The following is a 15,538-nucleotide window of genomic DNA, read 5'->3' as shown; positions in this document are numbered from 1 at the left end:
CCATCTTTTAATGTTGAACAGGTTTCATGTTTTCTTCTAAAACCACTGGATTGCAAGTTGATCACATCTCATTATTTTCCAGGGTATTTGTATCTAACAAAAGTAATAGCAATGTAACACTTTCCTATCATCAGAGGCCCCTAACCATCTCTCCATAACCAATTCTTTTTCCAGCTTGGGTCACCATCCTTTATTTTCTCTCTATTTTATACCTCACAGATTATTGCCCAAATATTACCTTTGGCAAAATAAAACATTGCTCGACAAAAGGTGTTTGACTTAAGAATAACACTAATTCTCCTCCATGCACAATGCCAAGAAGACTCTTCCCATTGTGAATAACTTCATGTCTTTCCTTGCTTCCACCCCTAGGGAAGGGGGTTGCACAGGGAAGCCTGATTCAGGATACATCCTAGGGACCAGGACCACTGCCTCTTTCAAGGGACTCCTCTGATTCCACGGCATGCTCCTTTGCTTGGCCTTCCTCTATCTGCCAGTGTTTCTGGGATGACATTCCAAGGGCCAAACCATACTCAGAAGACTTCATACCCACAGCCTGTTAGGATGTGTGTGTGTGTGTGTGTGTGTGTGTGTGTGTGTGCGCGCGCGCGCGCGTGCGTGCATGCGTGTGTGAGCACTGCTTTGAATTTTTATGGGTGTGCTAAACCTACAGTGAAGCATGGAACCCATGCTGCTCTTCCTAGGGCCTGCATGCTACACCTACTCAGATGTGAACACTTAGCCTTTAACTCCTCAAATCTCGTCACCAAATCCATTTCTCTTAGCCAACAAGCAGATTTTGTTGTAAAACAGTTGTTGTTTTCCTTAACACAGCTTGTCACTTGACCAAATTTACGAAGCTCTGTGAGTTTCCAATGCTGGAAACTGGCCTGTTTTTCCTCCTTTCTTGGAGTGCCTTCCTGTCTGCAGAGGCCGCTGGCTTAACAGGTCAGTACTTCATGCTGTGGTGTGAGCAAGACCTGTGAATGTGGCCTGTTGTGTGTGTCTCAATTGTGTGTTCTCCCTGGCCCAGCATGAGGGGAAATGAAGTCTCTCTTAAATAGTGAATCGAATGAATTCTACCAGAATCAGTCTCTGCAGGGCTCCAGGGGAGAGAAATAATAATAATAAAAAATAATTCATCCACTTTGTGCAAAATAGTTTAACAAAATGATTTCAAAATGTCCTTTTCTCCTTGAACAGGAGGGTTGCTAAAAGGACTGGATTAATAGTGATGATGGATGACTTTACAAATGAAAGGCTTCATGCACTATGAAGGGATACACACATCTAGCCTTGCTGGGGAGAATGGAGCGGCAGCAGGCTCCAGTATGGGCAGCCTTTCCAGGGTGTGCATGTCTCACACACATCAGTGTTCTTTGCCTTGGCCAAGTCAGACAGCCAAAAGCCAATGGGTAGCTCTACGGTCTAATGTCCTATATAGCAGAAAGTCTACAGAGTCTTCTGAGGTTGGACAGCTGAACCAGAAAAAGCTGTCTTAAGGACCCATAGACCCATGAACTTTGGGTCTGTTGCTACAGATTCCTTAACCAAATGGCTATTCTGTCATTGCCTGGGCCGCACTAGGGTGGCTATAATAATCAGGTGATTTCCATGTCTAAGAGTTACCAAGGCTCCCCAGCCTGACTTCCTGATGCTCTCTAGTTTCAGTTCTAGGCCCATTTCTACACTTTTAAATAACGAACAAGGGGTGAGACTCTCTACTACACTGTTACCCATGGTAATATGGTGTCCTTGGGACATTTTTGTTCTAATGATGAATAACCTAAGTAACAATTAAAATTTATACAAATTGAGAAGGTTAAGTTTACTACCTGTCCCAGATAATATCATTAATCTACAGAAAGACTCAAACATTAGAGATTCCTAAGTTCACTGTGGTGGGTGATGATACTGAAGTTTAAAGCTAGAAAATTCAAATCCAAACCTTAGGCAGTCTCATGGTACATGAACTTCCCCTGTGGGAGACCAGGATGGCCTCTAAGAGAGGGTGGTCATTGTGTCCCAGGAGGCTGATTTGTTTGTTTGCTCTTGGGCTGGTCATCTCTGTCCTATTACTGCCTTGCACATAGTTTTAGCATGATGACCAATTGACAAGCTGGCCTGCAATATTGCAAAGCCTCATGGGCCCTACATTCCTACAGGATTCTAGCCAGAAAACAACACTGAAAGTTCTCATGACACTCCAATGGAGACTGTACTACCAGGTTCCACCTTCCTGGGCACTTTATCCAAATTATTGTAACGCAAAAATTCTTTTGTTGATGTGTTGTAATGACATGTTACTGAGGAGTTTGCTGAAGAGACTGTGCATTTGGGGGCTAGTGTGAATAATATCCTTTAAATAAAGCAATACAGGCAATCCTTTATATCACAGTTATTCAAAACATTGTTTCCCTTTTCTACAATTCTGTGCCCTATTCTGTACTTAACTTGTGAAAGTATCTACATAATACTAACAGTTAAGAAAATATATTTGACCTTCCTGGAAGGTTAGGAGGTGCCTTGTAATAAATATACACCTAAAACTGGTACATTTCTATGAATGAAGATTTTCGATTTCTGGATTCCTTTCAACTAGATCTTATTCCAGAAACTTCATGCAAGGTTACAGTCCACAAGAAACTCTTTATTCCAGCTCATCTTACCTTACTCCTTTACCTTTTCAACCTGATTCCCTTAGTAGATACCAGAAAACTAAGGAGCCAGCCTCCCAGGATGGACAGTTGCAGGTGTGAGCCTTGGTAGCAGGAAAACCCCAATGTCTATGACTGTAGCTAGCAGCAGGATCTCCTGAACAGTACTCCAGATTTAGGCAATATGCCTAAGAGGCATTTGATTCAAACCAAGCTAGGTACAAACATTTCCTATTGCCAAAGACCAAGCCTGGGCAGTCCAAATCACTTATGTGTTTATTTGTTATTTAATCCTTGCCTATTTCCAAATTGGATTTGTGTCAACTCATAGTACCAGCCATGCATATCATGGGACCTCTTAGTTGAGGATAAACATTCAAGTTATGAGATAGTTTTCCTAAAAAATAGGCAGCTGTGTGTTGCTGTAGTTGGCAATAAGCATGACTCTGATCTCTTTGGGAGCCAAAGTCAAAAGAGAACATGTTGACTAGTCCAGGACTAAAAAGCCTTGTCAGAGAAAGTCACATTTATTTATAAAAATGAGCAAAAAAATTTAAGGGGAACTACAAAATTTTAGGAGATTTTTATCAGTTGGATCATCATGTGGGGAGTTTGAGAACCTGAATGGAAATGTCTTTAATAATAATTTTGGAGAAGTTGGAGACTTATTCCTCAAATGGCACATTGGCAGTGCAGTACCCATTTGCCACCATTTCCCAGAAAGACTCCATGAGTCCAGGCATTGCCAAATGAGTTGGTAGGTATATTTTTCTGTCTCTCCCGCCAGCTCCCAAATCATGGCATGGAGATTTATTATTAATTATGAAAGCTTGGCCGATAGCTTAGGCTTGTTTCTAACTAGCTCTTACAACTTCAATTAGCCCATTTTTTTATTTTTATTTTATTTTTTTATTTTTATCAATCTACTTTTTGTCTTGTGGCTTTATTACCTTTACTGTACTGCCCATGCTGCTTCCTCTCCATCTGGCTGGTGCCCTTCTTCCCAGCATTCTCTTTGTCCCGGAAATCCTGCCTGGTTGTTGCCCATTTATCTTTGTGATACGTCTTCACACACTGTAAAGGAAAACTCCACATCATGGGTCCTCAAGGATATCACCCAGAAAGCAGGCCTGTGAGCTTGTTTACCTCTTTTGTAGGTTCTATGAGTTAGATTTTTCACATTTGAGTTAGCCTTGAAAACTGGATTTCTAACTATAGTATGTCTGTTTTTAAATACTTATCTTTACTTTTTTTTCTTACTTCTGTGGAAAGACATATTTCTGTATGAAATTTTAGAAAATATACATTCACCGAAGGAAACAAATTAGAAATAGCTTATATCATTACTTTCTATTTATAACTACTATTAATATTACACTGAGTCCATTTAATAAAGTGTATGCACATATATTTACATTCACATATAACAAATTGAATATGTACTTAAATATACTCAGGCAGCTTGATATTTAATCTAAATTTAATTTAGAAAAGCAATAAGCAAATTTCTTTCCTCAACAGTTTATAACAAATGCTTTTGATGACATTCAATACTATGGCACATAGACTTAACTTCTACTGAGCCTTTTGATTATTTGCAGCTTTTATTAATATTTTTGAGATAATAATCCTTATAGCTAGGTGTTTTAGTTGTGGTTTCTATTGCTATGAAGAGACACCATGACCACAGCAACTCTTATAAAGGAAAACATTTAATGGGATGGTTTACAGTTTCAGAGATTTTATCTATTACCATCTTAAAGAGACATGGTGGCATGCAGCCAGATGTGGTACAGGAGAAGTAGCTGAGATTCATACAAGCAACTGGAAATGGTCTGAGGGTCATACTGAGGGAAGCTTGAGCATAAGAAACCTTAACACCCAACCCCACAGTGGCATACTTCTTTTAACAGGGCCATACCTCCTAATAGTGCCACTCCTTATGAGCTTGTGGGGTCCAATTACATTCAAACTACCACACTTATTATATGGATTTTATTTATATAACTGCCTTAAACCAACATTTCTGGGCTAATATTTTAAGGTTATGTGGAGCTGTTCTAATCATCATCTGTGCTTCAGCCAATATGGGCATTCATTCCCATCAACCTGTCAAACACAACGATCATTGAGTTCCATTTTCTTCTGTATTCCTTCTGTCTTACTGAACAAAAGCATCCTAATAGCATGCTGTTGTTTATCAACATCTCTTTGCTGAAGCAGCTGTTAGGCTCTTTGTCCTTCTCATTTAAATCCTTATCTCGCCACAATTTAGTTTCATTATTCTTTATCAAGAACATTAAGCTGTCATTTGTCATATGTTCTATGAATACTCTTCAATTTGTACTTGCCATTTCATTTTATTTAGTGTGTGTGCATGTGCATGTACATGTGTGTGTATTCCCATATATGTATAGATGTGTGTGCTATTGATGAGTGTGAAGGCCAGAGGTTAATACACATAGGTACTTTCTTTGATCATTCTCTATCCTATATATGGAGGCAGGATCCTTGCTGGAGCCATAACACTGATTTAGCTGGTCTAGCTAGTCAGTTTCCTTGGGGACTCCATGATCTATGATGGAATTACAAGTGGGTCATCACACTTGGTTGTCATTTACAGGAGTACTGGGAATATGAATTCTTCCTTGTGCTTGCTCACCAAGGCCTTTGTCATAAATCTTCTCTCTAGGCACCTGTTTCATTTTTGAAATGTGCTACATTTTGTTTGCTTGTATCAGGTATTGTGATCTCCGTAGACATTTTCAAGTTTGTAGGTTTATCCCCTTTCCACAATACCCACATATTTCTTTAATGATAATGTATTCTTTATTATAGTAGTTCTTTGGTTTTATTTGTGGGGTAGAATAGGGATTTGATTTCCTTCCCAGATAGTAAGCTAATTGTTCTAACGACCCATAGATTTAAATCTATCTGTGTAGACATGTATTATATGTATGCCCTGAACTTCTTGTTATTCACTTAGCATTTGATTGTCACTCTTTAAACTGTTTCAGCCTCATGGTTTATCTTAATATCTGATAGATCAGGGCTGAAGGGATGACTTGGTGGTTAAGAGCACTGACTACTCTTCCAGAGGACCCAGATTTGATCCCCAATCCCTACATAGTGGCTCACAACCATCTGTAACTCCAACTCCAGTGGATCAAACACTCTCTTCTAGTTTTCATAAGAACTGCAAGCATGTGATGCACAAACAAACACACATGAAGGCAAAACACTTATACACATAAAATAAAAATAAATCTCAAAACTTTAATATACCTATATATCTACATAGGTATATAGATATGTAGATGTATCTGATAGATCAATATCCTACATTTCATCCTCAATTTTAAAGTCCCCTGTGCTATTTATAGTGTTTATATATTTGCAACTCTAAATGGATTGAAAATAGCATTGTGTTTCAAACAGAAAATTAATTTGAGAATTATGTCTCTATTTATTTGTCATTTTATAGCCCTCAGTAAATTTTTATGGTTAACTTCATATTAGACTTACAAATTACTTCTTAAGTATTTTTTTAGCTATTTTGTAGTGTGAGGTTCACAGTGAATAAGGACTGACTTGTCCATACACATCTATATCTCACTACCTTACTTCATTTACTCTTTGTGACTCTGAATGAAATACTGAAGTACTGACTTGATGTGTAGGCTTGAAGGGCAGATGTTACAATACACTAGCAGGTCCACAGCAAGACTGAAGCATCCCAGGCACTTAGTCTATATCGTGTGTGTGTGTGTGTGTGTGTGTGTGTGTGTGTGTGTGTGTGCGTGCGTGCGTGCATGCAGATATATGTGTGTGGGTCAGAGATCTACAATCAACATGAAGTGTCTTCTTCAATCACTGGCCCTCTAATATTTTTAAGATAAAATCTCTCACTGATGGTGAATCTTACCTATGTGTCTACATTAGCTGGCCAGCAAGCTTCAAAGACCCTCCTGTCCCCACCTCCCTAGTGCTAGGATAACAGGTACATATTGCTACCCTCAGTTTTTTGTTCACTTGTTTTGTTTTGTGGGTTCAGGTCCTCATGCTTGCACAGTAAACACATTACATACTGGAGCGCCCAAGCCTCAGTGCTTATCTTTTGAATCTTGGAATAAGTGAGTATAGTTCATCAGCGAATCAAATTTCCAACTCTGCTTCAGAGACTCAACAATAGAGTAACAAGTGCTCCTGTGCCTGACAGTATTGTCATAGTTCATTTCTGGCCACTGGTCAGGCTATCCCCGGTCAGATCCACAGACCAAGTAAATGATCCCCATGAATTTCATGAATCCATAACCTGACTTCCATACCTCCTTGGCTAAAAACTAAGGCACTTAGACATGAAAATAGCCTAATCTAGAGGAATATAGTAAACATGTACTGGTGCACCACCCATTCTCACTTCCACTGATAGTAATGTCCCAGTGTGGATTAAGGAATAACCCCCGGTTCCACTGGATGATAGTATCTTAAGCAAGGTGTTTCACCCTCCCTTGCTAAAATTATTGACAGCTTCTGGATTTAGGTCCAGCAAATACTTTCCCCGGGATGGGAATCTTTAGGACAGGAACTGGAAGATGCATAACTGTTGGCACCTGTTCTTTGCAATAGCAAAACCTTGTTGAGACCTTCTATTCATTCCTGCCAGCAGAGCCCTGGCATTTGGTACTTTTCTTTCTGTCTGAGAGCTGCCATGCTTCCTTCCAACAAATTCCCCCTGGTGACAGTAGCCAGGGCCTGTTTTGATTGCTTACAAAGAAGCCTAAATGGAATCAAGGAAATAATGATCTACAGGCTATTTCACAAAAGAAACCTCAAGTGGATGACAGACCAGGGAGGAAATGAAGTTCAAAGGCAGCACAGCCTTGAGGCAAGAGTACTTGGGACCATCTTAAACCAGGTGCGCGCTTACAGACAAAAACAGGTCAAAAAAAATCAGGCTTTCAAAGATGGTTTACATGATGCTCATTATCCTTGCCATTTCAGCTTCTTACTAGATTCATCATGAACACTTCATTGGGGAAGGGGCTCTCTCACTACCACGTCTCCAACTTTCACTTCAGTTGTTACTAATTTGATGATGATCATCTGATTTATTTTCATCATCTTTTACTTCAAGGGCCGTATCTGCCACCACCTCATCTCAGTCTCTTGGAAGCTGCACCTGCAAATATTCAATAGTCACAAGGAAGAGCTTGGTTTTAGAGAAACAAGTGGCTTTTAGACATGCAAATGAAGGGGTGGTATTTCTAGTCCCCAGAAGTCTGATTTCCTGCCACTGGAAATACTATGAGTGCAGTTGAAGTAGCTTTCTGAGGGAGACTGGACAGACAGAAGGTGCAAATGAAAAGTCTTCCTCGGGGAAGTGTGCACATTGAGGTGGACATCAGAGATTCTCAACAGCAAGGAGTGTCAAGAAGAATTTATGAGGCTATGTCTGCCCGGCTTTCACAGCCAGCTGTGGAGAGAGCAGCTGCTGGCTTCTGGCTTTTCAACTGATTCACAAGGGGCTGGAATGAGCCATTCTATTAATTGGTTCTTATCTCTTCACTGCTAAAACAAACAGATTTCATTAGTTTCCAGTGGAGGGACTTTGTACAAATACCCAATGTGGCTTTGAGGAAATGCAAGATCCTGAGGTACTATCTCCAAGGGATGCCTGGTATACCTGTATTCCTGACTTCTGATCAGGTGGAAATCTCCCCATCCAGAGACCTACTTTCCAAAAGTCAATAGGTTACTAAAGCCATTATTTTAAATTGAATATTGAAAATAATTCAGCAGCATTATGTATAGCATAATCCTTAATAAAACTGAATCCTGTCACAGGAGCTGATGCTCAGTTTATGAAGATAACAAAAAAGCACAGCTGGAAAGGTTATTTGAAAACTCATTTTTATAATCTCTTTCCCAGCAGACTTGGGGGTCTGGTTTTTGCCAGAAGCAAACTTTCAGGACTCTCATTAAATACTGAAGTGTGTGATTTCTAAGGGCAACATTGACATGGTGTCTAATGATTCTCTGCTCACAAGCACTGCTGTAATAAATGCATCTTCCATTTTTAGATTCCTGGGGCCTATTTTATAGCCAATGGAGGAAAGGGAAAGGGATTGACACATTTCCCTCTCTCACACAAAATTTAAACAATATAGCCCACTATTTATTCAGCTTGGAATGGTTTCCATCTGAGAAAATAAACTTGTAAAATATGAAGGAAACTAGCCTTGATTGCTGAGCAAAGCTAATGGGCTTTGAAGTCTGAGCCTAGAGAATAAAGGGTTCCGTGGAAAACAAATACATAAATATCCATGCAGAGGCTAAAACAAGTCCCGATGCGGTTTACTCTCTGACAGAACTGGCCAAGATGTGAAACAATGCACACATGTGGAACACAACAGTGAAGTCTGTTTGTCACCCGCCTTATACTGTTGGTCTGCAGTGTAAGGGCCTAATTACACTACCTGGTAAGGAAGAGCTGACACATGTCAGGTCAGTCTGTGAAAGGCCTTTGTGCAGTGAAAGGGGAACCTCGGAAGGTCTCTCCTCTTTCACAACAGCTGAAGAAATAACTCTCCCACTGCAGTAACTTCACCAGACGTGGTGAGATTTCACTTACTCTGTGGGACTCGGCTCTTTGCTTCTCATCCTTACCATCTCACCAACTGGCAAAAATGGACTGAAAATTCCAAAGAAAGCTTTGGAAGCATTTCAGCTTAGAGTCATTCCATTTGGCTTGCCTCTGATTGGGCTGGGATATGGTATTTATGATGTACAGTAACTAAAGAAAATTGCCATAAGGGTTGTAATTGGAGCCGTTTCTCCAAACAAATCTGCCCAGCACCTCTTTGCTTATGCTTTCACACTGATAGAACTGTGCAAAGCTCACATAGACAAGCCTCACCAATAGATAAGAAACAGGGTTACCAAGAGTCTTCAGGCCATATCCATCTTTCCAAGGAGGTTAGATACAGACACACTGAACTGTGGGCGAGCATGTCCTGATGCAGGGTCACTGAGAAAGTATAGCACACATCTCTGCAGTCGGATTTTTCTTTGGGCTCACAAATAACAACACAGAGACTTACTAATTATGAAAGCCTGACCTCAGCTTGGGCTTGTTCCTAACTAGCTCTTATAACTTAAATTAACCTACTTATATTAATATATGTTCGATCACGTGACATTACCCTTCTTCCATCTTTCATCTCCTAATTCCTTTCCATGTCTCCTGCCACTCGATTCTTCCTACTTCCTCCCTCTGCCCAGAAGTCCAGACTATACATCCTGCCTAGCTATTGACCATTCAGCTCTTTATTAAACCAATCACAGCAATAAATTTTCATTAGATGTACACATCTTCCCCCATTGTAGCTTATCAGCACACACCTGTACTTTCTTGAGCCAAATTACCCATCATGTCAATATCCAAACTACCTGTACCAGTAACTAAAGTCATGGACAATCTTACCCCTGCCTTCCTCACTGGGAGTGTTCTCAACCAATACCTCAGAGCATCAGGAGGCAGAATGAAAAAAGGAAAATGAGTTCTCAAGAACTATATTCTGCACAGGAGTATAAAAATGGCCATACTGTGACACAAATAACCAATGTACAGACAATGGAAGAAAAGGTAGTCAAAAATATTTCCAGATGCATATCTCAATGACTCTGTTTACTAAAACAGTGCAGGGAATCTCTTGGTCTCTTTTCCTAGCACTGGGATTAAATACTCTGACAAAGGCAATTTTAAGCATGAAAAGGTTCAAGACACAGTCCAAGGCAGCAGGAGCTTGAAATAACTGGTTACACGACACCTCCAGTCAGAAGACTAGAACAATGAATGCATTCTAGTGTTCAGTTTGCATTCTCCATTTTATAGAATCCAAAATCTCCTGCTGTGTAGTGGCCCTGTCTAGCCAAGAGGGTCTTTGAACATCAATTATGTAATCAAAAGGACCCCCCTACAAGCATGCCCAGAGTCCCTTCTTCCAGGTGATTCTAGATTCTGTAAGATTGGCAGTTGTCACTAACTCTTCCTAACAAAATTTAGTTCACTTAAGGGCCTTCAGTGTCCTACCCATATGGAACAGCCATGCAAGAAGGTACATCTCCTGCTAATAGGTGCAATTCCTAATTAGAAACCCCAACTATCCCACTATAATTGTGTTAATTGTTTCTAAGGAAATGGACAAGCAGGCAGGCTTAAGACTGGTAGACAATTGAAACTTTAGGCAAAATGACAGTGGTCTGAGCAAAACAACAAAACAAGAAAAAAAATGGAATTCTCTTTTCCCTCATTCCTCAAGTTAACCTGTATTCACTACTCCATTAAAACGTTAGTACAGATTTCCTTTAATTGACAGTCAGGGGTTGGGGATGGGGCCAGTGCTTAGTGGAAATTTAAAAACTTTACAACCTAGACTTGAAATAATTTCAAAATGTATATACTGTCTGCACCAGAGCAGTCAGGAATGAAAACATAGGTTTGTGCTGTTTTTCCTCTTACATTCCACAGACTCCGAACCAATCTACCCAGCTGTCAAACAAGGGAAACGCGACAGTAAATGTACTCTCTGGAAACTTAGATTCCTTCATATTCCACGAAGGAGTTTTCCATTCTGTTAAATCTTTGACTTCTCACTTCCAAGTTCCCTCTCAGCGGTAGTAGCAAATGTCAGAACGGTTCTTGTACTAGATCAAGAATAAAGAAAGGCACAACGTGGACAAAACAAAAAAACCCATCAATCTTGAAACCCTAGAGTACTGTGTAAGAACAAGACACATGGTTTTCTTTCTCTCTTTCTGTGTTTTGGTAATATAATCAATATTTCCTGTCTAAAAATGCAATATTCTCCAATTTTAGAAATTCCCTCAAGTCTGCATTTAATTTCAAATAAAAGTGTGCTTCCGTGTGACAGACATTTGTTTCTATGCTTCCCTGTCTGAAAGCCTTGTCAACTTTTAATGAGAAAAGGTTAATGTTATCACTGGCTGAGACCACAGGTGGCAATGGACTTGAACATAGCAGTTAAATAGAAGGGGAAAATGGACTCCATTACTAATCAATCCTTTGTTTGTATGTAAGGTTATAAATCCTCACCCCCAGGTTCTCTTTTCAAAGTAAATAAGCATTTCTTTAAATAGAGAAGAATTAATTTGACAGACAGGCATTTGATCACCCAGAATTTTCTAGAAAGTATTATGGGTTGGAGATAATACAGAGAGAAAAGTAGTAGACACACTCTTACAGATAGGTAGGTGGATAGCAGTCAATATGCATCTTTGGGGCCCCATGCTAGCCTTCCTTTCCACCTTATGTAAGTCTTGACACTATGCATAAGTTGTTGTGTTCATACCACAGACATTTCAAGTTGGAAGGAGCTTAAGAAGTTACCTACCTTCAGCTGGGCTTGCTAGAATTTCTTAACCCTTACAGGCTAAAATATAAATAGGTATATCATGTACCACACACTTTTATATTTGTTTTCATCTGTTGTTCATAAGAGTCCGTACACTATTTTACAGCATGGAACAGTGCTTGTTAAAATTATGAAGTTCTCATATTTCTTCCACCTTTCAGTTGCCTCACTCCAGTTCGAAACCACTACTGCAGACTACCTTCCTTGATTTACTGAGAAGACAATGGGATTGAGTGGAATGCAATTAATTTAAATTGAACCAATCATCCAATTTATTCAGTGTCTGAACAATCACCTCCAGGTCCTAGGCCTCCTCATTCCCATTGTAGTATTATTCTTTTACATAATTTATAATCACAGGATCGTGAACCTTGATCATGTAAGCAAGCAAATTAATACAGAGGTCTCTAAGGGGGTCCAGAAGTATAAATAACAGAGAATGGTGTAAATAGTATTCAGTTACTCAAAAGGGGATAATTGTTCCATGAAAGCTGACCTCTCTGAAAATAATTTACATACCAACAGTATCATTATTTTTTCTTTTTTACCAAATAGTTGTTTCCTGAATTTCCTTGCCAGTAAATTTAAACGGAACTGTGTGCTTTGTGGTTTCTCAAAAACAGTTCTTTGAACTCGTGTCTGAAAGTGTTGGTTCTAATTTTTGTTCAAAAATGCATAAATGAGTCCCTGTGGCCAAACCTTTTATGACCTTGCCCACCACTGAAACCTCAGTGGGCAGATGCTGAAAGGCGATTTTGTGCACAAACATGAGTCAGACACTTTCTCTAAACCATTTCCCGATTTCTTCCAGAGTTGTATTTAATGGCTGCTTGTTTTTCCAGAGGTGGTAGAAATAGAACCAATATAGTTTACATGATACAAAATGAAGACTATTGCCATTGTAATCTTATTAGTAATTTGAGAATTCCATCCAATGTGCTTTATCCCTCCTCCTCCAACCTTTTCCAGCTCATTCATCGATTCCTTATACATCCAACATTGTGTCTTCTTTTATTATAAACCATGTAGTCTAATTTGTGCTGCTCTTATATACTTGAACATGTAACAACCTACTACTAAAGCATAGAGGATCTACGATGGACAAATTCTTAAAGAAAACTGACTCTCCCTCTCCTGGTAGTTTTCAGTTGCCAATAGCTCCTCATCTCTTTTACTCTATGCTAGGATTTTGTATGGCTCAAGCTGGCATGGGGCTTATGTGTCCTGTTACAGCTACTGTAAGTCCATGTGTGCAACTGCCCTGCTGTGTCCAGGAAAAGACTGTACCCTGGTAATTACCCATGTTCTTGCTTTCTTTCAGCCCCCTCTTTTCAAATGACCCCCGAATCTTGGGAGGAAAGATTGTGATATGTACATCCCATTTAGGGATGATCAATACTCAGCTCCTTAATCTTCACACCTTGACCAGCTGTGGGTCTTTGTGCTATCACTCACTACCTGGGTGCAAATAGAAGCTTTGCTGATAAGGGTTTACAATAATAAGTCTCTAGGAGTCAGTTTAATAATATGGACATTTAGCAAAGTAATTGTTGTAATCCAGGCAAACATGTCCCCACCTCTCACCCATCTGAGCATGGCAGGTGTAAGTACCCTGGATCTTTAAAAGAAAGGCTTCACCCACTTATTTTCTCTTATTTCTGCTCTTTCTCTGGAGGGCAGATAGGACCTTTCCTGCCTGCCCCCCTTTTTCTCTTCTGTCCTGTCTCTGTATCTCTTTATTTTCTTACCTCCTCCTTAATAAAACTTCCAATATGAGTCATGTCTACAGGTCTCTGTTTCCCCATCCACACATTATCTATCACCCACCCCAAGACTTAGAGGGGTGGGGCCAGGGACCTGCCACCTTGGGTTCCCAGCTCATTGTTCTTTATTCCTAACATTAATAATATTAGGTTCTTCCCTGGGGCTTATGACCTGTCAGTTATAGACTCTTGGTCCCAGTAATCGTTCCAGGTATGAATAATAGTTGCATCTTGTAGAAACAGGCCTAAAATAAATCAGAAAGTGGTTGCCTGCTCCCATCATGTTCACAGAACTTTTGCACCAGTGAACATGTCTTGTCAGGTTAGTCATCACTGAAGCCCTCGGCGTTCATGCTGGCTAAGACTGATGATTGCTTCTCTCCTGCAGTGGGATGCATAGCACTTTCTAGCTCTATGAAAGCTAGCCAGGAGAGATGAAACTTCCAGGTCATTATCAGCTTGATTTTTCTATGCTCTATGATTCAAGTATATGGTGTCTTTAGAAATGGGGTCTGACTGTCCAACTCTGGAGGGTAATCAATAACATTGGCAATAGCCTGGAATGTTTGAAGGTCCATGGGATTCATAGACCAACAACGCCAAAAGAGTTTAATCCATTCCTGACCCTTCCCTTTATGCCTACCTTTACCCTGCCCTTCTACCCCCTACTTTAGCCCTCCCCATTCCATTATTCCCATGTAACCCTTTATGTCATTGAGTTTGCCCTCCCCTCCCTTTAAAGCCCTTACTAATTGCCTGACCCTGGTCCATGTAAGAATGCCGTGAGAATATATAGGAAGAATCAACTATAGATCCCTCCTCCCAGATGTTTAGAGTCTAACACTGCTTCCCTATAAAGACCCACACCTCAACTGAGAATAGCTAATCCTTCCTTCTTGTACTGGTCATAATTAACAGTTTCCAGGTTGGCAGTGTAGTGGGTACCCCCTATCAGAGCAAGGGCAGTCCACTTAACCCCAGCTTTTCTGTATGTGTGTTTATCATTCCTTCAATGTCTATTACCTCTTCATTCCCATTCTGTCCCAGTTAGGTTTCCCAACCTAAGCTACATTGTACCTGGCAGACATCCATTTTATAACCAAGTCCAGATCCAGAAAATGTCAGCCTGGGTAGGAGAGAGACCTGAGCCTACTCTGTGCTGCTGAGAGGCATGGAACATGCTGTTATTTTGCCACTCTATATTTTACCCACCATCTACATTATTAGATGCTAGCTGATTTTTTATTATACTTATTTTAATCTATTTTATGCCACATGTCTAACTTCTTGAAGTTAATAGTCCACTTACTATCAATCTTTCTTTTATTCATAAGTTCTATATAAAGCTATAAATAATTTTATTTTTATTCCCTTGGTTTTGACAGAAATATACACTTAGTGATATTTATTTATAAGTAAGTTATGATTTCTAATTTGATTTTGTCTTCAACCCTAGCTAGCTTCATTAAGAAAAGCCTACTTTGAAATCTCTAATGGGTACATTTAGTTGCCCATGTCTTTTTGTTAATTTTTTTATCCTATGTCACTTTGATTAAAAAAATAGATGTGATAATTTTATAGTGATTAAATGATGGGAGTTGTTTGCTTTCTTTGAAGGAGAAATTTTCCTGAACTATTTGATAGTAAACTATATAGTTTATTTGCTCCATGTAAATAATTT

General features: G+C 39.7%; 1 protein-coding gene across 1 annotated transcript in view; it reads left to right on the top strand.

Moving 5' to 3' along the window:
• Nucleotides 1-15,538, top strand: part of Slc9a9 (solute carrier family 9 member A9) — a 521,392-nt gene that overhangs the window by 237,402 nt on the left and 268,452 nt on the right. The window contains exon 8 of the mRNA XM_051207129.1: nucleotides 843-948. Within this exon, the coding sequence (XP_051063086.1) occupies nucleotides 843-948 (106 nt within the window). The remainder of the gene's footprint in view (nucleotides 1-842; nucleotides 949-15,538) is intronic.

The sequence above is a fragment of the Phodopus roborovskii genome, unplaced genomic scaffold (assembly GCF_943737965.1).
Source record: "Phodopus roborovskii unplaced genomic scaffold, PHOROB, whole genome shotgun sequence".
In the NCBI taxonomy this organism is placed as follows: domain Eukaryota; kingdom Metazoa; phylum Chordata; class Mammalia; order Rodentia; family Cricetidae; genus Phodopus; species Phodopus roborovskii.
Note: the sequence above shows the minus strand (reverse complement) of the source record. Positions and strands in the feature narration are given on the sequence as shown.